This window comes from Phoenix dactylifera, chromosome 9 (genome assembly GCF_051530095.1).
Source record: "Phoenix dactylifera cultivar Ajwa chromosome 9, Ajwa_hap1_PhDact_Kaust_v1.1, whole genome shotgun sequence".
Classification (NCBI taxonomy): Eukaryota; Viridiplantae; Streptophyta; class Magnoliopsida; order Arecales; family Arecaceae; genus Phoenix; species Phoenix dactylifera.
In genome coordinates this window covers 3,915,500-3,942,354 of record NC_143198.1, presented here as the reverse complement: position 1 = coordinate 3,942,354, position 26,855 = coordinate 3,915,500, and the positions used below count along the sequence as shown (strand labels likewise).

The window sequence follows — 26,855 nt, the reverse complement described above, 5'->3', positions numbered from 1 at the left end:
CCTTATGGCATTGCAAGGGTCCTCGGAGGCCGTGCTCTGCAAAGCCTTCCCTGCAACCCTCCGAGGAGCGGCTCGGCTTTGGTTTTCCGGTCTGAAGCCGAGCACTGTGTCCTCCTTTGAGCAGCTCGGCAGGCAGTTCGCTGTCAACTTCGCTGCCAGCCGACGCCAGCGGCGAACATCAGATTCTCTCCTCAATATCAAGCAAAAGGAAGGAGAGTCCCTTAAAGACTACATCGACCGTTTCACCGCTGCAACGTGGGAGGTTCGCGATCTCGACCAGTCAATTGCAATGTCAGCATTGAAGACTGGAGCTCGGTCCTACAAATTTGTCTTCTCGATTGAGAAGAGCTTCCCTGCCGACTTTGTTGAAATGTTGGCCCGAGCTCGCAAGTACGCCAAGGCTGAAGAAGCCATGGCCTCTCGGCGGGAAGCAGCCAAACGACCTGCCAAGATGCAAAAGAAGCACCTCGAGGAGCGCTCCCAACTAAGCAGCAGATTCCCATGGCACGAGGAGAATCCTCCTCGGCCCAAAAGTCCAGCTCGGCAGAGGTTTTCCCTCCAAAAATTTGAGGAATACACTCCCCTCACATCCACCCGAGCCGAGATCCTCATGGAGATTGAGGGTCAGGGTTACCTCCGACCTCCCCCAAAAACATGGCCGTCAGAGTTGCAGAAGCACTCGAAGAAGTACTGCCGCTTCCACCGAAATTACGGCCACGACACGGAAGATTGCTACCGGCTCCGTGACGAGATCGAGGCACTCATCCGCCGAGGTCGACTGGGTCGGTTCGTCCGTGACTAAAAGGGGGGAGCCAGAAGAACGGGACCCTGAGCTCCCTTTATGAAGACCAAAAGGGTGTTGAAACCCCTCATAGCCATGCTGTAGTTATTGCAAAGTCTGACGTAAAAGGACTCGTGGATAATAAAAGCACTACGGACATCTTGATGCCTTCCAATGGTTGTAAAACAACTGGAGAAAATGAGCAACCCTCCGGCCGGCTTCACAGAAGGTCTCATACCTGCGAAAGGGGTTCTCGGCCTGCTAATCACGGCTGTGCGCGCGCCCCGAGAAAGTACTGTGAAGCTAAACTTTTTTGTAGCCCAGGTCGGCTCGGCCTTCAACGCTATTATTGGCCGACCAGGCTCTCTCCGAGCTGCGGTCCCTATCTGCCACCCCCTCGTGCAATTCTCCACTAGCCGAGCTTAACATGGAGAAGAAGACGCTCAATATAGCTCCTATATACTACATATCAACGACTCTGTGGCCTTGGGGGGCAGTGCCGCAGCCCAAAACTCAACGCCTACCTCCTAAGGGTCTCCAACGACTCTCCGCCGGTGCTGAGCTAAGTCCTGAGGGACTTCGAAGCTCGGGAATCGTCAAAATGCCTACAAAAGGTACGAGACGTCACTTCGGCTTTAAAATAATTTCAATATTCAATATATTCCCAGGTCGGAGAAGGCCAAAGCTGACCTCCGAATATCTACATCTCCAACGTCGCCCTGATCTGAGTGGGGGCGCACGGTCGCCAACGGACAAGGTCCATCGTCTCCGGATATCTACATCTCCAACGTCGCCCTGATCTGAGTGGGGGCGCACGGTCGCCAACGGACAAGGTCCATCGTCTCCGGATATCTACATCTCCAACGTCGCCCCGATCTGAGTGGGGGAGCACGGTCGCCAACGGACGAGGTCCGTCGTCTCCGGATATCTACATCTCCAACGTCGCCCCGATCTGAGTGGGGGCGCACGGTCGCCAACGGACGAGGTCCGTCGTCTCCGGATATCTACATCTCCAACGTCGCCCCGACCTGAGTGGGGGCGCACGGTCGCCAACGGACAAGGTCCGTCGTCTCCGGATATCTACATCTCCAACGTCGCCCTGATCTGAGTGGGGGCGCACGGTCGCCAACGGACAAGGTCCATCGTCTCCGGATATCTACATCTCCAACGTCGCCCCGATCTGAGTGGGGGCGCACGGTCGCCAACGGACAAGGTCCGTCGTCTCCGGATATCTACATCTCCAACGTCGCCCCGATCTGAGTGGGGGCGCTGCTGAGTCGACCACAAGCCAAAGAAGGCCGCTGAGTCAACCTGGAGCACTTAACTCCAACTGCATTAGAGGTACATCCTACTTGGCACGTACATCTCTATACATATTTGGCTATATTACAGGATGATCGACGACTGGACTACTTCCTTCGCCCGAGCCAAAAAGCAGCTCGAACTCGGAAGTCGGGGGGTAGTGTTGGGGGAAAAAATGGACCACCCCACAAATACAATTAAAGCACCCAAATCCGACAGCGAGCCGAGCTCGGAAGGCTGCCGAGCACAGCAGGCTGCCGAGCTCAGAAGGCTGCCGAGGCCGAGCTCAGAAGGCTGCCGAGCACAGAAGGCCGAGCTCATAGGCCGAGCCGAGCTCAGAAGGCTGCCGAGGCCGAGCTCCGAAGGCTGCCGAGCACAGAAGGCCGAGCTCATAGGCCGAGCCGAGCTCAGAAGGCTGCCGAGCACAGAAAGCTGCCGAGCTCAGAAGGCTGCCGAGGCCGAGCTCAGAAGGCTGCCGAGCTCAGAAGGCCGAGCACAGAAGGTCGAGCTGACCTCAGAAGGCCGACCTCGTCATCTGTATGCTGCGGCCATGCCCTGCAGCAGCCTCACCGCACCATGCTTTGCTTGCCAGCCACGCCACGACATATCAATCAGGAACCATACCCTGCTACGACTGTCAACGCCTCACCATTCCCAAGAATGTACTGCACTGCGCGCCACAAGCAAGCTCTGGCTACGCGCCATCTCCTCCCATGATGGGAACGGGCCATCCACGGCAACTCATTACTTCACACGCCCACATCCAATCGTGACGGTAACCCATTAATTCGCCCAGTCACATCACAGGTAACCCTGCCACCCTCCCTATAAAAAGGGAGGCTTCTTCCTCCGGGGGGGGAGGGCTCCTAACTCTAATTTTCTGGCTTGGACTGCTACATACGAACTACATCTCCTTCTCCAAAATTAAGCCCCCCTCTGACTTAAGCATCGGAGGGCCGGCGCCGGGGAGCCCGGCCACCGGCTTCTTGCAGGTCTCCCGGAGGACGCCGCCCGCCGACGGACCGCCGCCGCCATTCTCGCGCCGGAGCTCCTCCTCCTCAGCCGACGGCCGCCCCCGGGTCCAATTTCCAGCAACATAACCTAAAGTGGATCTCGATGTCTCTAATCCCGATCCACCCCCTTCTTCCCTTCTACATATGTTCAGCACCACTTTAATACTTGCATTTTATGCATTGCCTTCTGTATCGGATTTTCATGTGGTAAGGGTTCAGTAGGAGTGGAGTTCAAAAATATGGTAGTTTTGGAAGATTATCAAGAAAGCACCTGATGGTATCTCACTGTAATGATTAGAATTTAGGTTGATTTTGGCCTCTTAAAATAGTTTTTAAATTTTTTATTTGTCTAATGTGTTCTAAAGATTATCGCCCCCCCCCCCCCCCCCCCCCCCCCCCCCTCCCCCTTTTTTGCATTGGAAAACATCTTTCATTTAGCAAGCAAGGAGTGCTTAAACAAATACAAGCTTGAAAAGATGAGCTGAAATGGTCCAACCATGTGTAAGATATGGTAAATTTGAGTTTAAAAAGTTATCTAAGTTTGAAAAAGATCCCATAGGCTGTTTAGTTGGCACGTCTATAAAAAATGAGCTCATATCAGATTTAAAATCACTAAGTTTTATAACAACTTTCTTCTAATTGCTTTCCACTAAAATTTTGCTAGAAAATAAACCTGAAAAACAAGTTTCGTGATAAAATTGTTGTATTTCTTCCTTATTATAATTAACTTGATAAGGTGAGTATCGTAGAGCTCTTATACTACTTTGAACTAATAGACAAGCAACTTGTTTGACACACAAATTCTGCTCCAAACATACCTATGAAACCTTGTCCCCATTACTAGCTAGCTTTCTAAGTCCTTATTTGCTAAATAATTTCCATGAAGGTTTACCAATAGTACTATTGCAAGCTTTTTCAACTGAAGTGGAATGAATGCAGACAACTTATATCATCTACTTATGCCATATACCGTAATCATGTTTTAAACATAAGTGATACATTTATTTATGATTAATGTAAGGATATGGACATATGCAATCTTGATGGCTCATAACCAAGTAGGCAACCATTGCAGATTTATAAGAAGCTTTATATATCTGCATATCGATAGAAAGCCACAAGAAAAGCAACTGTGCAAACTCTAGATATGGCACTTGTTAAGAAAGAAATTTGTAGCCACAAGGTTTGTTTTTCATTAGCTATGATAATATGCTTATATACGCTATAAAAGGGATCGGTATCTCTACATCAAAGTGATCAATATCTTTACATCAAAGAAATTATATGGTCCGTATAAAGAAAATCTCTACAAATATGTACATAGTTGGCAAAATCGAGGAATGATTTCCATCACTTGAGATTATATAGCTCTCTGCCAAATCCAATTGCATGGTTGGCTGAGAAAATCAAGAAATGATTTTCATCCGTGGGATTGTATAGCTGCCCATATTTGTCTAATCTAATGCCAAGAGAAGTAATTATGATTTCCATCAAATCAAGTAATGATTTCCATCAACACTTTTGAGCCACTTTTGAAAGGCATTATAGTTTGGCTAGTGCAAATTGGAACGGTCTCACTTACGTGCGAACTTATAGTTTGGTTTATATGTTTGGCATGGTCTAGATAATGTGATTCTGCATGGTTTGTCTTGGTTTGGATTTTGAAAATAATATGGCCTATGCGGTTTGGTTTTGCTTGATACCTATGATTTTTCTGAGGATATTGCCTGTACGAGACTGAATGGTACGATCCTACTTTAAAATAGTGATGCACTTATCTGCAAGATCTTATATGATTAGTATCTTTTCGTTGGATGTTTTCAAACAGGTTTAGGAAAGCAGATATTGATACAGGTACAGGCAAACTGTGGGTACCATAACAATGGACAGCCACAAGGGTTAGCACATTATGAGGGGATCCAGGTTGATTACTAAATAATGGGCATTTATCTCTATAATCTTCTTCCAGGTTGATACTTAATTTCTGTATAATCTTATTATAATATCATGTTGCCTTTTTTTTCCTGTAGCTTTGCAGTTCAGCATGCTGGATTTTATATCTGTATGATTGTCTGTGCGTGCTGTTTCTTAGGCTTCTGATAGAGCAAGTGATTATTTAGTATGTGAGACTTTTATTTCTTTTCTAAACAGGAATTTGGCTATCAATTTTTTTTTTTTAGCTTTGAGAATGAGGGGATCCAACAAGTTTACCTTATTATTAGAGAAAGAGGAAAGAATAGAAGATAATCTGTAAGACAACTCTAATTTTTAACTGTAAAGCTATATATTCTGCAAAAATATTTGATTGTCCATAAAATTATTCAATTCTTGTGGTAGCAATTTTATATTTTTTAATATGTATATATATGTTAAAGAATATATATATATTAATGATAATTTACAATTATAAACTTTGATTATAAAAAATCTAATTATTTCTTAAGAAATGGCCTTATTTTTTCTTCTTATTTATCATGTATGATTCGATCATTACATACAGTAACCAAGTCTGAAATTAGCATGTCTTTTTATCTTTAAACTTTTGATGCAGGATCGATGCTCAACTTGTGTCTGTCTTAACCTCAAAACATATAAAATATGGTTAATTTTATTGTGAAACAAGGTATTATTGCAAAAATTGATAAATATAACCAACTATCATTAAGAATTTCATCTTTGCTCTAGTTTTTGTTGTTTTTGATATTGAGACAGTCCTTCCTTATCGATAGGCAATGAGTTTTGGATTTGAATTGATGTCGTTTCATTGATTCTTTCTAAAAATTTTATTTTAATTAGAATTTAGTTATTCATAATGCATGATGATCCCTTTTTAAGACTAAATGGTTAAAACGCCCAACTCATAATTGGCACTTAATGACTAACCTATAAACTAAAAAAAAAGAAAGGTCACACAAATTGATGTGAGATGCCACATTTCGAAGACTTTCTCTCTTCAACTGTTCCAGAGGAACGGTCTCGACATTCGTTTCTGGGAGGATGGTTAGATTGATTCTATCATCTCTCCATTCTCTTTTTGCAAGCTTATACGACAGGGCAATGAAACATAATACCTCTGGGAGGATGGTTTGATTGATTCATATCGGATGGAGGCTCTGCATGAGATTCTTGCTCTGGTAAGATTCTCACTGCTCGCCAATGTTCCACTATGGAAGTTAATTCCCAATGGCATTTATTCCGTTGAATCTTATTATTCATTCTTGAACAATGGAGGCCTCTTTTTTGTGGCTTGCATTAAAAAACAAACTTCACACTGGGGAAGTTTTAGCCAAGAAACGTTGGAATATTTTTTTAGTACACCGGCTCCTCACACAGAACGCATATGAGTGCAGCCAAAACAATTAATGCCAGGGGTGCTGCTTATGTGGTAATAGCTCTGAATCAGTTAATCACTTGTTCACAAGGTGCCCATTTACAAAAAGCATCTGGTCCACTATCAAAATGCAATTGAAATTGAGGGACTGGCCGGCAACTCTTCATGATCTATGAACCCAATGAAGAGCCAAAAAATCGTCAACTATTGATCAGAAGAGCAGATGATCAGCTTCTTGCAGTCATTTGTTAGAAAATTCGGCAAGAACGAAATGCGAGGATCTTTCTCAGAATGAATCATTCCATTCATGCAACACTTCAAAAGGCACTAAACACATAGCATAATTGGGAGTGTCTCTTGCATCCAAAAAAATAAAGGAGAAGCATCAGCAACTTTGGAGGAGTCTTGGCAACCATCTATGCAACTGATTTCTTATTCTCTCTCTCTTCTCCCCTGTAAATTCTGCTCCTCCTTCAGTTTGTAAATATCTTTTCTGATCTAATAACATCTGGGGGAAGCTGCCGGCTACCTCCATTCACATCACGACAACAACAAAGTAAAAAAACCACTACTGTTCCTGAGTGCAAGAGCTATTGCTCAGCCATATATCACCAGAGACATGTAACGGATTTTAGCTATCTCATCATGATTTCTCGTTCTTTAGGATAAGAAAGTTGCTGATTCATGCATCAATAATTCTCTGGAAAGATGCAAAAAGCTATTGTTTCGGACAATCCTACACCACCAGTCTTCTGGTGTAAGTGCTTGTCCCATCAAGTTGGACGGTAAGATGTAAAGGAAATCTATGTGAGCCCGGAAAGTAGATGCTTGCGTCCAAATATATTGTTCCATGCGAGAAAAAAAGAGTTAAGTGTACTGGTTTGTGTCCTTTTTTCGCCTGTCCTCGCCAATTTGTTTTGAGTTGTTGTTGTATCTACGACCGTGAACAAAGATGGCTGTAATGGTGGGATGCTATGATCGACCTGGGAAAACATGGCCAAGCCACTGAAAGACTTTAGCTAAAAGCTTGGAAGGACAAGGGATCTATAGGCTGCATGGTGACGCGAGACCGGGGAGCGTAGTGTGTTGGTGTATATGAGCCCGTCAATTGATCATTTACCATTCTTATATAACCACCGTCAATTGATTATTTACTATTTTTGTATGACCACGGTCAATTATAAATAGGTGAGCTCTCTTATACTTATTGGAATACACAGAAATATTCTCAAAATTCTTCTCTCCTTTCTCTACTACGTTTTTAACATGGTGGACTCCCATCCACTCAGTTGAGACAAGATCGACGTGACCCTTCACAAGGAGAAATTATATCCTACACAGTGCACTCAGTTGCCGATTACAGCTGCTCTTTTCTATAAACTCCATTCATCAAGCGCTTATCTAGATATGCTACTATAAAAATAAACAGCTATAATTGGAGGCATGCACGGCCGCATAGTGCATGCCCTATAGGATATAATTTTTCTTTAAAAAGTGACGAAAATTGCCAACTTTTAGTTGGAGAAATTATACCCTAAACCAGCATATATGCACCATACGGCCAAGCGTAATGCTAATTCCCTCATCTTATTTTTATGGACCCCATTCATCATCGACTCATCATGATGATTGGCCCACAGGAACGAGATAGGGTTATTAGCATGGTGCATGGCTACATTGGTGCACACGGTGCAAGATATAATCTTTCGATTGGTTTTGCACAAAATATGTGTAGATATGAAGCAATACGTATGAGTTGAAATTCTAATTTTATCTCCAGATGTGTTGACCAACGTAACTATAATTTTTTGCCATTATTTCAATGAAACATATGCGTGTTTTACTATATTTTCAATTGTTGAGAGTGAAGAATTCTTGCAGAAACTATTCAAGCGTTCAAATTTCCATCACCATAATCATCTTTGACATGAAAAATAATTGATGTAAAGAGCAACATGTAAGCGGAGCAAATTTTGTGATGGATGTGCTGAACACTCCAATTAATTGTGTTTTCCCTGTGCGACAGCGATATGCCAAGCACCTCATGAGTTCAAGATTGCATATTAATTTGGAGGTAAATCTTTGAACAGATGCAAAATAAAATATTTACTTAAGTGGAAATGAATTGAGTATGATGATAAAAAATCTTGCTTGCACCCGTGTCATGAAGTAGGGCACGAAGGGTATTTACATTGCTATGTGAAAGGGTGTAACATCAATTATAGGTGTCAACATTATTAATTACTTCTCCACGCATCAAAATTCCAAAAGGATATATATATAGACGGTGCAAAGGCCTTCAAAAAAGTCCTCTAATATATAGTACTCTTAATATCACTCTCTTCAATTAAGGATCCTTCATCTATATTGATGTAGAGAAATAATGGCCATAATGTATATGCCATGAAGATGGCATCACATAGTAGGGAATAAGGGATGGTGAATTCAAGAGGCTTTTCCTTTTCAGATGCTGCATTAATAGCTCAATTCCCTGTTATTTTTATCATATACATTGTTATATGAGGTTAATGATTTATCATTTTCGTATTTCTAAATTTTTAAATTTTTTATTTTTTTCAATATATATAGGTTTCCAATTAATACTTCTAGTAGTACTAGTATAACAACTCAGGATCTCATCCAAAAAAACTTGTCGAAAGATATTATTTGGGTTACTTAATCATATATAAGCACCTAATATCTACTCAGCGAATAATCGATGTGGGATTAAACACACGTCTGTAGTCCTCGTCAGGCTAAGAGTTCAAATCCATTTAAAACTAATCGCAAGTATCACAATCGACTCATGGTCAGCCCCAATAAATTTATATTGCAGTGTTTCCTAGTCTACATAGGTTATGGACCGGATCTGCTCTGATACCATTTGTAACAGTCCACAATCTCACCCAAAAAGACTAGCCGGAAGGTATTATTTGAATTCATTATTCATGTATAAGTATCCAAGATCTACCGAGCGAATATCCGATGTGGAACTAAACATACGCTCGTACGGGTCCTCACAGCTAGAGATAATGATCATGTTGATGATAGCACCGACTATTTTTTGAAGCTCAAGGTATCATGCACATATTTATGTTTTTGGAGTTTTTAAAATTTTGGTGGATATTTATATTTGATATTATGTACATATAAACCATGCCGTTATTGTTATATACGTTTTCCTATAAGTTTAGTATATACATATTATATATAATATGGCGATGTTTTAAAGCGTAAAAAGTTAGACAAACTAATGATGCTTTCTTCCATCATCATTTCAACCGCAGCGTAAAAGGCTTTTGGAAGCTTTCAGAAAGCGTCGTGAGCCCGCAACGCACCAAAATATTGTTCTTCATGCTGTGCGGCAGCTTACAAAGCTTGTATACCTTGCGTTGCTGTCGGCGGAGAAGAAGATGATGAGATTTTCCATGCTTGCATTGCCGACATCCATACGATGCTTTGGGAAACGTTGGCACGGAAATTTGTAACGCACCTTCATGCCGGCAAAATGATTTGCAAAACATCACCTTTGACCCCTTTTCCTACTGTAGTGCACTGAAGACGGAACGGTATCCCATGGCAGGGAAAAGGAACAGTGACTTTAGGTGCTTTCTTCTTCTCTGGCTCTGCATCAATGGCTCAATCCCCTGTCAACTGACCGTCCTATGATGCGAGCTTGATTGGCCCACACACTATTAGCCCGCATGAGTCCACAAGGGCCAATGCACAGGCTTGCTTGTATCACCATGGGTGATTTCCATGACCATGGAAAACCTGTGCTTCTACCACTTGCAAGGGTCTTTAATTTGGAATTGTACTATAACAACTGCTACAAATTCCATTTGTCGATCTAATACGATAGTTAGGAATGAATGCAATGCATAGGGATAGATGGTATCAGGTACAGTTCAGTCATTCTTCCAGTGCCACATTAATATTTAATTGGATTGCACCAATATCCACTTGCCGCATCAGTTTGAGAACAAATTTGATATAGTTTTTGGAGGTGCGTACAGCAACCCACCCAGCCAAAAATTCTGGTACTGTCCTTCTGTCAAAACCTATAGTAGAGCAGAGGGGCATGGACCAGCCTGAGGAGCGTTCACGCCTGGATCCTTTTCGGCGAGCTTGGCGTTGTAAGTTTTCAGCATGCAGTGATGATGGTAAGAACTCCATCAAATCAAGTTGAAACTTTAAAGAAGGTGGATGGCCAGTAGGTGACAGATTGGTTAGAGACCCCAGTGACTGATACCAACATCATCATCACCATGAATGGCAGAGACTGCCACCCACCCCAGAAGCCAGTCTGAATCTATTCATGAGGTAATGGCGTAAAGGATTTTTTTCCCCTTTTTTCCCCCTTGAGGACAAAAGATAATGTGGCATAAATTAAGGTAATGTCAATATCTTTTTTTCAAAAAGATAATGACTTTTTCTCTCTTTTTTTTGGTGCGGGTACAGAAGCAGTTGGTCCCAACAACTACAGTCTATATATGCAACCAAAAAAAAAAAAAAACAGTGAATCAAAGTGAATAACTCGGACAAATCCAGTGGGAATCTAGACTCCCGTATGAGAATATTTGTTGTACATGTTTCAAAATTGGCAGTCCAGTAGACTGCCATATCTTTTCATGTAGATGATGTAATACATGGACCTCCTGATATTGTCCAAGGAAGCCTTAATGTGTTGAAGACTGACCATATATTCTTTCATGAAGAGTAAACTATACATGCCCAATTTGATCACCAAAGAGAGAGAGAGAGAGAGAGAAGAAAGAAACATGCCAAAGAATCTTGATCAGCAAAAAAGTGTAATTCAACACCATCTGCATTTTCACAAACACATTCAGCAACAAGCACTATTTTTAGTAGTTAATAATTTAGTGTTTATGAAAATGGAAATGTTTTTTTTTTTCTTGTTTGGTAATATATATGCAAATGTTCTTGAATCGCACTTCTTTTTTTTTTTTGTTGATAAACAAGGTTCTTCAAACAATCTCATAAGTATAACATCTACTACTAGATTCCGGCTGGTTTTTAAATCCTCGTTCACCAATAATGCCTGTTGAGGGCTAACTTATCAAATTAGGATTCATTTCATAGTTTGATGTGCTTTTTTTCAACTAGTTGAACTAATTCAGGCATTACATGGAGAATGCCACCATACCAAAAAAATAAATAATGAACAAATAAAGGCCATCCTCGTCTGCTGAACCTGAGTTATATGAGATAATTAGCAAGGTAACTTTGTAGCATTATCACATGCATGGTCACTTGCGCACCCAAAAAAAAAACAAAAAAGGCACTGTGTAGCGCATGCTGAAGGCTGTCGACCTTGGGGTTTTCTGAAGTAATGATGTGCTTAGATCTTTGGCTGATTAAACTCTATGATTTCAAGTTAGCTCAGAACCAAGCTTATTGTGTAATTCGAGTGGGAAATCCAAACATGAAAAGCCCATGATCAATAGGGTGCTATTCTTTTGAACTTACAGTCCATTTTCCGAATCAGACAGTATAATATATGCAGGTTAATTGAGAGTTGATGGGATGATTTTCTTGTTCCAAAGCAAAACTTACAACAAACCACACTTCTCCCTCAAGTTTAGAAGGATTTGATTTTTTTTTTTGGTTCTTTTCAAACTTCACAAACGCTTATGAAGGGTCAGTTCCTTCGATGATTCGACACATTCAATTTGCCAACTTTGTCTTCCTAAGGTGATTTCTAGGTTCGGTAGCTTATGGAACATGTTGGCATCAGTCTGCAGAGATGGCGAAAAGCTTGTCCTCAGGTTTGTTCCCCCTTGGCCTCCCCTTGGAGATAGATGGAGGGCTTCTCCTACCTCCACCACTGCCTATTCAAACAGCACAAAAGAAAAAAAAGGAAAATACGATCAGTCTAATGCATAACGTAATTAAAACAGAATGAAATGATGGATAATAAGGGATTGATCCAGTAAGTGCATCAAGCAATGTGGATTTAATTTCTATGAATTGTTATGCTAATGAAGTTTTCAATGAAGCTTATGATCGAATTTTGTTCAAATTGCATTTACACATAATCCATTTTATATTTAGAACAAAAAAAATTCATGCAAGGATACATAATTTATATGTGTGAATTTTTTTGACATTTATTTTTTAGTTGCTGCAAAATGTTTGGTCTCTCCTTCCTGGAGGGTTATTGTTTCTTGTTTACATTTCGTAAATAGAAACAGGAAGAAAAAAAGTACATAATTCATTAATTTATGTGCGTCCCATCCAAGTCAGAACAGTAATATTGAATTTATTCTGGGGTTGAGGACCAGGCATTTACTGTTGCAGAATGACATTACCAAAAGTTGGGTCCCCATGTTATATTGCACACATGAGAATAAAAATTTCTATAGACCGCAGGCAACATGCACAGGGAAATGAGACACTTGAATGTTATATCTTTCATGAGCAAACTAGATCAAGATGTCCTTGAGGGACAAAGTTGATACCTGCACAGAAATTAACTTCTGTGCGTACTCCCTGGTGATAGCATTATCCAAGTGATTGAAAAATTATTGGAGCCAATTTCTCTCGACTAAACAAAAGGTAGCACCTAAAATTGAAAAATGGAAAATTTTATGGTAGACATATACCTGATTTTCTTTGTTTAAAAAATTATCACATTTGAGGTAGCAGTGTGACATCTCATTTTGCTGCATCGCTGCATTCCAAGTGTTCTCCTCCGTGGATGCATATGGTCCTCTGGAAATAAAACGGAGCTTGGTGTTAGCTAGGGAGTTAAGACTAGAAAAGTTTTCTTTCAGAGGCTCTTATAGATTACAGATGCATGTGGTGCTCAATGCTCATAGCCTGTGGAGTGTGGACTAAAACAAGTTGTTGCATCTGAGTATATCCAATAGATTAATAAGATAGAATTAAAAGGGTTAGGAAATTCACAAAGACAAAAATAGGGAGGGATCATCAGTCTAAAGAGACATCAATGACTGCAGTGTGTGTGCATATTCTGGGTATTGCTTAAGCTTGAAGACATTAGGGACAGTTTCATTTTGTATGTTCCCTGTCTTCTCTGAATGTTTGCAGTTGATAGCCATCATGGTGCAATCCAAATGGGACACGGACAAACTGCCAACCCATCGACAACTTTTTAATGAGAATTAAATCCCTCCAGCCATCATTATTCCTGTTGGGCTTCTCGGATAAGTTAAAATTATGTTCATGTCCTTCATGTCCTAGGTTCTATCTTCATTTGGCCCAGGAGCACAAATATAAAGCGTAACATGAATTTTTAACGTTCTGGTCACAATACATGCACAGAGAGAAAAAGAGTTCTCCATGCACTGGAACCGTATTCTACAACCACTAGTGCAGCAGAAATACCAATGGCTAATACATATTGCTAACAGCTCCACATTGAGAGCAACAATATTTTGGCAAAGAAGAATATATTCCAGTTTAATCTTCGAAGGTTTCAGAACAGAAATTACACTTTTTATTCAGCTGATATATAAAGTAATATGATATACGGACAACGAGCATGTTTGTTTCTCCAATAATATGACTTACTTATTATCCCATGCTACTATTTATACTTGTTTTCTTGACTCAAACAAATAAAAAGCAGTATAAAATCATAGAATATGTCATATATGAACGCTAATAAAATTAACGACCATGAAGACTCCCATTCAACTTTTCTTTCTAGAATAATAAGCATAAGAATCTAAATTGTATCTCATTAAGAACAAATATTAACTTTTAATGAAGACCCCGAGACCATTCCATGATCTTGATGGTAAGTGATAACCTGCAGATTTAGATGTTTAATTTGCGGCATTTTGGTATATGTAAATCCTCGTAGCATAGTAAGAGAAGAATCCTGTTTTGCCTCCTCTAAATCTTCTGGAAACTTCTTGAAAAACATTTTACCCTCCATTTGTAAGGTGATCCCTTCACTCTCATGGAACATGCTATGTGTGAGAATATTTTTCTTAATAACAGATATCTCACTTTTTTCTTAAGATATTAAAAAAAAAACTCTTGATGTTTGTAGACTGACTTAGATCATATTTATATTCCAAGACATTAAATAGCAAGCAGTTAGCAGATGATGAAGAACATGTAATCCTTTTATTCCTTCAACCATATTCTCTGCCTAAGGTTATGACAAAGCTGGATTACCAGTCAAATCTCACAACAGGAATTAACTATGTTGGTCAAATTTCTCAAAATAATCTTAAATACCTCTCACAAAGCAGTTCCCTTTCAGAACCATTTGTGAGAGTGACAGATACCATTCTTAATAAACATCTATAAATATTTAAAAGCGATCTCTACGGCTGCAAGACTAAACACCAGATGGAGATCAAATAAAGAAACACATGCAACCCTTCTCTTATCTTATTTAACCATCCCAATCTCAATATATTGGCCACCTGGGCCCCTAGTCTATATATCTGACCAAAGCCATTAACAGTGGAAGTCAAATTCCAGAACTTGCAATTATTAAATGGTCTCTACCCCAGGCCAACTGATAGAACCAACCAAATACAACCAAAAACCTAGATAAATAATCTAAAACTCACATCCACACTGCGTTCATCAGCGCCGGTGCTTAAAAAAAAAAAGACTATCTTAACGTATAGCCACCACCATGCTAACTAAACTAATTAACCAAAATATTCCATAGAAATGGCATATGGATTGAGCATTCCCACATGGAAGACCGCATGTATGAATGCTGATCGAATGGCTGTGATTCGATGCCTCATGTGGTGACTATTGGTGCCTGCCCAGCCCATGTTGTACCATTTTCTTTTTTTTCTTTGTTAACTTTTATGAATTTCTTTTGATAGAGGTTGTTGTAGGGGAGAAGGAGAGGAAGTGGACAGACCTAGGGGATTTGGGTAGTGGCGTTGGTGGGGTTGGTGCACTGAGGGAATAGAAAGGGCTGATCCCAGCTCTGTCGCATGATAGTCCTCCCTCCACTTCCCCCATTCCTCCTGTCCTCTGGTTCATGCCCATGTCTGTCTGGCCTCGGCCTGCAAACAATTCATCCACCACTAAGATCCAAATGGCCGTGCTTTATGGGACAACAAACTAATAATTCAAGCAAGGAAAGGCCAGCCCAATCCCAGCTTCTGATGGCAGTGAGGTGACTGGGTGATGGCATCTGCCCTCCTTAGACTACCAAAGAACAAATGGCATGTAAAGGGACTATTTGAGGGAGGGAAAATCCAAATACCTGCCCCTCTGTCGGTGCTCTTCACTGTTCTATACATCTGCAACAACACCCGCAGGAAAGTCATTAAACATAATAAAGCAAAGAAAGAAAAGGATCGAAGAGAAAAATCCACTATGCTCAGATTACTCCATAGATGCCATGATGTCCTTAGTACTTGTATGCTGCAGCACCCCATCACAAAACCCTAACCCTAGCTAGCTAGCAGGAAAGTGCTCATAATAACAACAGCGGCAGCAACAATGGAGAAAAGCATCACGCACAATTTTGGTTACTTCTTATCTCAGAAAAGAGGTCCCTTTTCCTTTCTCTTCCTACCTGAAGGTGGCTTTTCACATGAGCCAGTGTTAAATCCTTCACATTCATCAGCTCCAAAACCGACTTTGGCGTGGCCCCTACCCACATGGATTTATAGAATTATCTCAGTGTGAGAAGCAATCATGATGAGAAAATCGTAGTTATATAACACTTAGAACGTCTAATGATACAAAGACAGGAAGGTACGAGGAAGCTTCTAAGGGAGAGACATGCTTACTCTCATGACCACCAAGGAGCTCGACGGCGTGCACAAAATGGGAGTGGAGGGTGCTGGTCCACCTCATCCTTGGAGCCCTAATGCTTCTCTTTCCTCCATGAAGTTTCCGCTTGAATCCGTAGATCTGAGGATGGTGGGAGTGATGGTGGTGGTGGTGGTGAAGGTTGTGGTAGAGTTGGTGGTGCAGCGGATCCGACGCAGCCGTCTTGAACCCAAGGCTCAGCGTTGGCTCGCCATGGCCAGGATCCTGGACCCCCTCTGAGTGCAAGAAACCTTGGTCATGACTCATATCGCTCCCGCTGCTCCCGGAGTCTGACATCGAATTATAGTCCCAGAAGAAAGCCCTCCTCATGGATTCATTAATGGATATCGCCGGCGGGCTGATCTGGAGGGAAAGATCGGGGAAGGCCGTGAAGCCGGAGGCCGTTGATGTGGTTCCTGTTGTCATTTATCTAAGCTCAAGGAAAAAGCAAACAAATGGGGGAGGCCAAGGTAAAGTCCGTGCAAGAAGGTATCCGAGAGAATGGAGGTTTGGTGAAGGGGGTATGGCAAAAGTAGAAGGGTTGGGAGAGCAGGAAAAAGGAAAGGAAATAGTGGAGTGAAACAGTGAGAGAAAGAGAAAGGTGGTGGGAAAGGAAGGGAACTCATGAAAAGGAAAGCGGGTGGGGGATTGGGTAAATAGATGTGTTAGTGATTAGATCATAAGTGCCTTATGATTTCTATAGTTTAGAGAGTATGAAAGAGGCTATAGAGAGAAGGAGAGAGAAAGAGAAAAGGTTCAGTAGTAGTGATGAGCTAATAGCAAGGGTATAGGGTCTCTAGGCTAATTTATACTGCCACAAAAGGGCAGTGAGATGTGAGGGAATTGCAAGGCCTCCAAGATGGAAAGAACTGGACAGAGACTGATAGAAAAGGAGAGGGTACATATACTTTTTTTTTTTTTTTTTTTGCGCTAAGGATGTACATATACTCCTTTCAAGTAATTAATCCATCCGTCCTATAAAAAAATTAAAAGAGAGAGAGAGAGAGAGGAGTCTATTTTGAGAAAGCAGAAGTATAATACCTAGAGAATGAGAATGGGGGATACTTTTCCCCCTTTATGTGAAATGGGAGCGAAGGTCTTGGAATGTGAGAAATTTCAGAAAAAACTAGAAGATTGGGACCTAATTTCCCCACTACGACTGTAGGTGCGCCTGAATGAGAATCGGATGCGAGAATAGAGAAACGACCATGGGAAACGCTTGCTTGTATGAATTGCAAGGGAACTGGTTTGAGCCATGAGGCTTGTGCTTGGGTGAACTATTAAGGCATAAGATAATGAGATAGGAACTGTAGCAATTGTAATGGTCCCCTCTTATACGCCAAACTGCATTTAGTGGAAGAAATCATGAACTTTGACTGAAATCTATTCGAGGGGTTCTCAATTTTGCACTTAAGGTCACTTGAGGCTACAATGGACCAGTAAGCATAACGGGAAAAAAAAGCTTGCAAGGTATACATATGCCAATATAGTATTGTACAAAATTAAAATCTAGTATTGTCGTATGTTGATCAAGTCGAGGGAGTACTTGATGCATTTCATCAACAATCAAATGATATAAATTTTTATGAGGGTGGCAACTAGTGTGGTTGGTGAAGTTTTTTAGAACTAGTACCAAGAGTCTCACTTTAAGACCTTCCCTCACCTTAATATCAAGCAGAATTTCTCCATGTCAGTTCTAAAAGAAATTGTCAATTTATACATGCATAATTAATAGACATTTGTTTTTTTATTAAGAGGAGGGATATAGAAGCGAGCATGTATCAATCAGCAATGTTATAAACTTACTCATTTTTCTACATTGACAAATTGTTGGTAGGTATCTTAATCAGAATTTTAGCTTCTTTCTTCTTCTTTTTTTGACTTTCGACAAGATGTCTCCTAGATAATTACTTATCAATGGAGTCTAAGGTAGCTGTGTTTGCCCACCACGCATGCAAGAACAGTCTACTTGGATTTTCGTCTTGCCTATTTTCTTCAAAGTTACTGGCTGAAGGTGCATTACTTAGTTGGAGAATAATTTCTAACCTAATTCATATACAATAGTAGATTTAGTTTAAAAGCAACATATCTCCAATCCTAAAAAGCACCTCTTAATATTTAGACACACAGTAGATACTCCTTCCAAACGGAGGAGTTGCGAATGATTTACCTTGCATGCTTTTGCAAGCTATCAAACATTGCTAAATCCCACAATTAATGGAGCATGAATCAAATCCATGCATTTGCAAAATCTGCAAGAACCTGCAACACAATCACTTACCAGCCATCAACTTCACAACTTATCATTTCATCAGAGACATCCGATACATTATCACAACTTATCATTTTCTTAAATTAGACCTTGATTAAGCAATCAAACTCGATCTTTATATGAGGGAACCGTTTCCCAAGATTGGACCTGTCTTCTGTGAGCCACGGCCAAAGCAAGGCCAAATCCCACTACTTTTGATTTATTTAAAGTTTCTTTGATTGTGAGAAGAGGAAAAAAAACGGAGGAATGCAGCTCCCACGCTCACATGGAGGGCATCTCCTGTGCGTGCCGCACGTGCGAGACTAGGGAGCGACGACGACCTTTCTTTGTCCATCTCCGCACGTATATGCACAGCTGCGCCAACCCCCACACGCGCTCACTGACGCTGCGTTCGGATGTCCGGCGACATCGGCGCTGTGAGCCACGTGCCGGGTGCCTCCAGGCCTCTCCGGACGCCCAACCCAACGGCTAGCCTTTGTCCTCGCCCGCCCGGGTGCCACCCCGACCCCCTATATTCCCTCTCCCTGTCCAGAAATTCTCGAGCCCCTCGAGGCCACGTGGCTCCCATACAACTCTCCCACGTGCTGTCCTCACGTGCCACTTGGACGTGACGTGTTATACTGTTATTCTAACTTGCAGCTTCCGTCCGCTAAGGTGATGGGGATAGAATTGTACGTAGCGCAGTTTAAAGCAGACGACTTGTGTAACGGAGTTATGTATATGAAAATTTTTAAGAAAACTACACCATATTATATCCCTGTCCATATAACTGCTCGTAAGAACATTTTTTCAATGCACAAACTCCGCTTTAAGGCTCATTTTGATACATGCATAATAAAAGTGTATCAGATATATATACCTCCATCAGACACAACAGTTAACCACTTAATGCAATACTCAAGCGAACAAAGCCAACAACCCTAACCAAGTATTTTTACATTAAGGTTTGTACCAACATATATCTATTGATTAATAAATAAATGCGATCATCCAAGGATGGGATAAAAATGGTTCAATGAACTTCAAAACAACCTATTTCTACAAAAGAAATAAATATGATATGTATAATCTAACTATTATTTTATTATACTGATTATAAAGTATGTTTTACTTGCAATGTTCATGATTTTTCTTTGTATATGAATAAGGATTTTTTATCATTGGATATAAATACTTTTGATCATTGTTGTGTTGGTGTTTTTTCCTTAGACAAACTTACACGTAGTGTTGTTTATACTTTGTAGAAATAGTTGCTTGAATCTATGAAAAGTTGAGGATCATTTTGTATTTTTTATATTAATAACATAATAATAAGTTTAAATATCATGCAAATCGGAAAATATTCTTTTTACTAAATGAACATTTATTAGAACAAATAATATGATAATTCGAGGACTGTGCCAATCACTCACTAAATCATTATTTAATTACTCGGACTCATATGGTAGCCGGAGATTAATACAATACAAAAGAGGATCGGTGGTGTCAGTCAAACATTGCTATCACTAAGTCAATTACTAATGTCTGTATCGGATTGATGAACTAAGCAGCGGTATAATAGATTATTTTTAGCATTTTCTCATAATTTTCATTATTAACTATCGATTTTCTTACAATAACAATTACTATTTGATTTCTAATAAATTCATTGGACAGCAAAGCTAGTTAAGGAAATTTTCCACTGCAACTACAACAAACGGTAACGGATAGGGATCAGTTATCCGGGAATATCGGATTTACCGAATCGAAGCCTTTGGAACGTAGTGGGATCCGATTGACCTTTTTCTATTGTTAATATAATAAGGTTATCTATTCCATTTAATTCTTTTATCTTCTGGTGGAAACAAGGAGAAAGAACTTTTCGAGGCGAGGGCGGGGGTGAAAGGGCAAGGGGTAATCATTTGTTAATGGATTTCGAAGCTGTGGTCAGCGCCTGATGCGCTGAGCTCTTGGAAAAAGGAATTAATATTGCTACCTTTCTATGCCTTTTTTTTTAAAAAATCATGGTCCTATATCCTTATGTTTAAAATAAAAATATCGCAATCGGCGATCTCAGAATTGGGCGATTTATTGGTCAAATTAAGTACACTAGTCATCTCTTTTTTTTTTTGCTAAAAGTCATCTCTTTCTGCCATAGTAATGGGGCATTGGGAAACTAATATATAAGATTTTGTTTGTAATGAAGCATATGAGTTGTACATAGTTCATGCAGCTTAGCTTGAAGCAGGGAGAACGTTGGACTAGCCGAATTTAATTAGGCATTCACTAGCTCTCGCCAGGTGCAAAGCTCATGCATGAGGCTTGAATAGGATGGAGAAGGTGGTAGCCCTACCTTAGATGAACATAAAGATTAATATAAAGGAACCGATTGTATCTCTTGCATGAAAGAATAATTGATCTTCTTTTGCTATGCTAATATTAGATCGCACCTTGCATAGATCTTAAAGCATTCCGAACTCTTTGTTTCATTCATTGATACAGATCTTGAAGTGTCCCTTGCACGATATAACAATTGAAGTTGCGAAAAAAAGGTGAATTATTCTATTTCGCGAAAGATACAACTTGCTTTGGGTGGGTCCTACCAAAGTAGGGTACCTTTTGGATCATAGACTATGAAAAGGGTGCATTCATGTTCACCGTAGGAGGCAGCATAACTATTAGCCCACTTAGTATTCATTTTTTGCTATGAGGAGGTTTTATGTTCAAACACCTAGGTGTTTGATATAAGTAATTCTTTTAAGGTTTCTATAGCAAATTACTTGGTGATGCGTTTAGCATTATTCTTACATAAAAATGATTATTACTTAGAATGGAGGTAGAATAAATTATTACATAGACCGGTGCATATATTTGGCATCTCACAACTTGAAGGACCTCATACAAAATGTGGCTTGAATGCTTAATAAGCATCTTGCACCTTGGTTATTTAGAATGAGATGATGCTCTAGATAAATTATATTAAAAACACCGCTTTTGAAATATGAAACTTGATCAACATAGATAACTAATATTATGAGACTAACTCTTATCAAATACACGCAGAAGATTGTTCGAAACATAGCCTTTTAAAAATTGGACTTAGCATGAAGGTATAGAAAACATGCTAAATTAGTTAATTATGCCATGACAATCTCGAACTATGGCATACTCTGTAATTGCACCGCTCCTCCATTAGAGTAGCTTCAACATGAAAAGTTTGGAAGGTTTTTATTCAAGTTTATCACCTGGATAATATTTTTATTTTCTTGAAAATGATTGGAGATGCCCAGCCTTTTTCCCTGAGGCATTGATAAAGTTGTCGACCGTTGTATCACGCGAGTTATGTCATCCGGAAGCATGGATTTCTGGGGAAAGATCTGATCATGGTCCACCAACATAGGACTACTGTGGCCATGCAACGGATGGGTCCCATGACTCCCATCCATTGGGTGAGCCACGCGAGCTTTGCCATCGATCCCATGATTTCAATTGACCTCCTTCTCGGTGGAACCACTGGCTAGCTATATGTCGTTTATCGTACGATAAATCTAAAAGAATACTGCTAATTTTCTGTTCATGTCCCATGCATGCTTTAGTGGCATGTCTATCATGGCTCAGAATTATGTAGTTGATTCAAAACGCTGGGCCTCAACTGCACGTATCCTGACTTACATATAAATATGTATGACCATAAATATAATGCTTCATTAATTTAGATTAATATGTTTGTATCTTCTTCCTTAGCTATATATATAGAGGGATATGTTAAAACTTTAACATGGCATTTCTCAATTGGTCCTATCAAAATGGATAATAACCCATCCTAATTACTCCTATGTTGCATGTATTTTAGCAGTTAAATTAGAGAGAGCAATCCCATTTATTAATATTTTTTTTTATTTTTTGATGATAAGATATAGTACCAAATATTCTTATCCAAAAGAGACTATTGTTTGGAGAAGGAGGGATTCAATCGATCCATGAAACATTTGAGCTCTCAATATATATACGACAAACAAGATCGACGAGCAGCTTCATTCAAAAAAAAATGTCTGCTCTCTTTAACCTTCCAAGGACCTTTGCAGATCAGCTTTTCTTTTTGCTTTCCGTGATAACTTTTTCAGCCAACCAACTTTTCCATTGTCCGACTCCTAAAGAAACTATCGTAGTCCTTGGCCATATCAATCATTCGGTTTTAGACCCCTTTGCCCATTGTAAGAACAGGGAACTGATGCACCCCACCTAAAGGGGACTCAAACGTACACATATACACACACACACAAAAAAAAAAATCTTCATATAAATATTTTTCCCCACGTAATAATTAAAAGATGCTCGCAAGTTACGATGCAGTGCCCTCCAACTTCTAGAACGCAATCCGAAACCCCACCCAATAGGCCGACCGGATCCTTCGCAAGATTGCTCCAAATCCAATGCCCAAGAATAATCGTGTCTTCTCCTCCCCCAGCTCGCCGAGTTAAAAGATACCATCTATCTCTCTCTCTCTATCTCACTTACTACATCACCGACACTCGGGCCCACGGACTAACGTGAAAGCATGAGGTTATAAAAAACCCCAGTCAAACCCCAAATCGACACTCAATAATTGAGTTAAAAAGCCAGAGCACTTTACACCACCTTTTTTTTTCTCTTTCATTCTTCTTTTCTTCTTCTTAGACAAAGAGATCACCACACTTTTTACCTGCCTCAACTTCGGCCTCAAAAGACTCAACAAAAGAATAGAGGACACGCTCCTAGGGGGGGAGCCTACGGCTACGGCCTTCCTTGTGTCTTCTGAGCTCAAACTTTGAGAAACGAGTGGCAGTGTGAAAACAAAGAAACATTGCGTTCATGTCCATGCCCATCTGTCGCCTCGTAGATTGGAGTCATTTTAACCATTTGTAGGGCGAGCTGGGTGCCTGTTGAACCCAACGACGACAGCCTTGGAATTTATTAGGGATGGAGGTTGTGGTGGATGGATGGATTGATGCTTCATGTAACCACTGCATGGAACATCCATGCCGCCACCTTCATTTGAGCTGGTTAGTAACTGAACATTTGGGTTCACCTAACCTTGCAATAAGGGCATGGATTGGTGAAATTGCAATAAGTTTGATTTTATCATGGTGCGAATCCATGCGCATGTGATGGATCTCAGGCATGTAGATGAATCCATTATGGTGGTCCACATAGGTTCCCTCAAAATGATAGTTTGTCTCATAGGATGTGATTCCTCCGATAATTTAGTAGATCGAGGGATTATTCTTGCATTATTTTTGGTGTACGTCCAAGAGCTTTTGCAGATAGTAAGCCTTATTGAAACTTGGTTGGTTACAAATTGTTGACTCAATCTATCACCATGTTGATAGTTAAAGTCGAGCAACTAATGTAAGTAAAATTAACATCCTATTTTGCTACATTTGAACATTTGCAAAATAAATAATGTTAGTTTGGCTTGTACAATTCAAGTGGCCTGGCTTCTAAATTAATATATTAACATCATATAGACTACATAAAATAGTCAGGTTCGCTAAACGATAACGTAGTTGAACAAGATAGTATTGAATAACAAATTTGTCATTTTATTATTGTTATTATGGAATAGAGTTTAAAATGTATATGACATGAAAGCAAGAGAAATGTACAATCTTGAAAATTCTATCTTATTAAGTCTAGGATTTTTATAATATCTCGCACGCATCCAAATATGTATATTTTAAAAATCATTATTTGTTGTTAGACTATATGCAAAATCATAAGAAGTACTCTGTTATTTGTTTGTCCATGCAAAAAACTTATCATAGTATACAAAGTTCTGATGCGTTATGGAGGGTGGACTCCATAATTGGTTCCTATATAATTTTAAAAATTTTGTTTCCCATCTATGATGGGTTGATTTCTAGTATCAAATGAATGGAATATTATCTCATCCATGGCAAGGAGTCCCAATGTCATAAGCCTTCCCAATCTATAAAAATCCTAAACTCTTATGTTATCCAACTCTCTTTCCATCAAATGCATTGAGACCTATTCGCAAACCAAAGGATACATTGATACTTTTGTTTTACGTTACTTGTTTGCATGACCAAGCTTGATCGATTGCTACCTTCTCATTACTTACACCAAAGTTCTCCATCTAATGCACATCATACATTTCCTAGTGTTGATCAATAAGAACTATTATATATGTACCTGAAAGAAACAATAATCAAACATACATATCGCTTTCAGTTCCTCAAATCGTATATCAATACCTTAACACATCTATACAGGTATTCTGTTCTTGTGTTGCTTTCAATTAATCTTTCCAGTGTCTTCAGTATTTTTCTGTTTGTTTGTCCCAAGACGTGTTAAGATCTATGTATCTTTATTCCCATAAGACTGTCGCATTCCCATTTCCAAAGCTGTCACATGGACCTGGATATGTCTGTGTCCTAAACTTAGGTTTCTTATAATCCTATTTGAGGTGTGAATCTATTGATGAATTCTCCCCTTTTGACCCTTTCCCACTCCCCTACCTGGGCTCGAGCACTGTTGTGCTGTCATGCACCCTACTAATATAAAAAGGACAGGGACAACCAAAAGCACCTTAGGACCTCTCTCCATCTGTGGACAAATCCTATGCCATGTTCTTAGGGAAGGGGTTGGGGGCCCTTATTTAATCTTCCATGACGTAAGGATGGGAGTTTGAGACTTTTGGTTGCAGGAAGGGAATTGATTAATCTTTTGAAGTGATGTTGTTATGGACTTATTGTATGAGATACTGAGCACGTAGTGATGTTGGAAGGGAACGAGATGGGGGAATAATCTACAGTGGAGGCAAAGGACTTTGTTTGACTGTCGACTCCATAGCCACAGCTTTATGTCCGGGTGAGCCCACATGACCATGGCTCCTTAGTGAGCAAAACATGGAATTTGGTCAGTCCGAGTCTTGCATGCATCATTACTGCTTGTGAATAAAACCAACATCCATTGGATGCATTGTCCATCATGTAATCCAGAGATGAAACCAATAGATCCCAACCATATCCATTTGGCAGACTGAAATGTTGAAATATATATATGAGTTCGAGGTACATTTGATGACGTCGATCGCAGTTGTTACAAAGGACAATTTAAGTAGTTAGCCTATTGATAAGACTGTCATGCAAATATTCCACAACATGAATTGTCATACGTTAGAAAGCAGCTAATTAAGTTGGATTGACCATTTCATTTGGCCAACATGGAGGGGAGAAGTATTAATTGATAATATTTTATCTGATTTCCGGTTTCAACTTAGTCAGCATGGGTTGTTCTTAAATGGAGGTGATCATAACTCTGGCTAGCTACATCTTATTTATCATGGAGGGTAACTTAAAGAGGAGAAAAGGTTGTTTGGTATTTATGTCGTTTATTATTCACCTCTTAGATGTTTAGAACCAACTTGATTAGTACATGGCCTGCAGGTAGTTTTTATAGCTTGGGCTACAGATAATTTGTTTTATTCTGATTAATTTCATAGATTCAAAAAAATAATCAAAATGATGTGAAATTAATCAAACTAGTTAATTCGAACAGCAAGATCGGCCTCACCAAGATGTTTTAGTATGTTTAGTATTCATCCTTATATAAAATAGACATTACGGCAATTAACATACATAGTCTTCAACAACTCCTGTTATTAATATATTTTTTTTAGAATTAACCGTTAAGCGTCCATTTTGGAACTCCTCATCTTTAACTCCATTTAAATTGAGCTGTATGTGTAGTTGATTCTGTCTAGTTTGGTTAGAAACATTTACAATGTGTTATTCTTTTTCAAGTAGTATTAACTATACACTGCTTTTTGATGTGATTCATTCACTATCTCAGCTTTCCATTGTAAAGGACTTACACTGTAAATCCATAATTAACTATCTTGCAGGCATGCACTGTTTAAGAATTGTTTGATTTGATTGGAAGGACCATAAAAGGCTTGGAGGCTTGCAAGGCCTAATGATCAATAAAGAAGAAAAGGATAAAGTCAGGTAATCTGGCCATGAGGAAACTGATGAGTTGCTTAGATATATTCAGTTACAACAAGTGATTGAGAGCTAAGAAGATGAGACATCCATGGAATCCAACTTCAAATTGCAGGCATGAGTGATGAGGGGCCTCCATTGTACTAGCTGAATTCGGCGATGAGCGACGGCCGGCTTTCCACTCCAGAAAATTTGATGTGTAGACACTCGATATCGTCTTTGAACAGATGGATCAGCGTGATGGGTGATGTCAAAAAAAAGCATGAATACTTCTGCTAACAGTGCCATCTGATTCCCTTCTGCTGTCACATTAGCTAAGAGTAGCTCATCAATGATTTTGGTTTGCTTTCTAGTGTTCTGCTTCACAAGGCCAACTTTTAGGCTT

At 40.0% G+C, this 26,855-nt stretch overlaps 1 protein-coding gene across 2 annotated transcripts; it reads right to left on the bottom strand.

The window, feature by feature from the left end:
* Positions 1–11,959: 11,959 nt before the first annotated feature.
* LOC103723889 (putative transcription factor KAN4) lies at positions 11,960–16,998 on the bottom strand. Of its 2 annotated transcripts, none has more exons than XM_008814963.5 (6): positions 16,195–16,998; positions 15,978–16,054; positions 15,663–15,699; positions 15,312–15,459; positions 13,054–13,162; positions 11,960–12,279 (listed from the first exon to the last, which is right to left on the bottom strand). In XM_008814963.5, exons 1-6 carry the CDS (start codon positions 16,640–16,642, stop codon positions 12,070–12,072), a joined length of 1,029 nt encoding a protein of 342 aa, XP_008813185.1. In that variant the 5' UTR covers positions 16,643–16,998; the 3' UTR covers positions 11,960–12,069. The 2 variants fall into 2 exon arrangements, with proteins under 2 accessions (XP_008813185.1, XP_088560147.1); XM_088704021.2 differs by having other exon boundaries at positions 12,134–12,275.
* Positions 16,999–26,855: the final 9,857 nt, after the last annotated feature.

Coding starts and splice junctions, on each gene's coding strand:
- LOC103723889 (XM_008814963.5), bottom strand. CDS start 16,642: ATGACAACAGGAACCACATCAACGGCCTCCGGCTTCACGGCCTTCCCC. Junction 13,163..15,311: donor CCACTACCCAAATCCCCTAG/GTCTGTCCACTT, acceptor TTTTATTTCCAG/AGGACCATATGCATCCACGG. Junction 12,280..13,053: donor TTTTAAACAAAGAAAATCAG/GTATATGTCTAC, acceptor CTGTTTGAATAG/GCAGTGGTGGAGGTAGGAGA.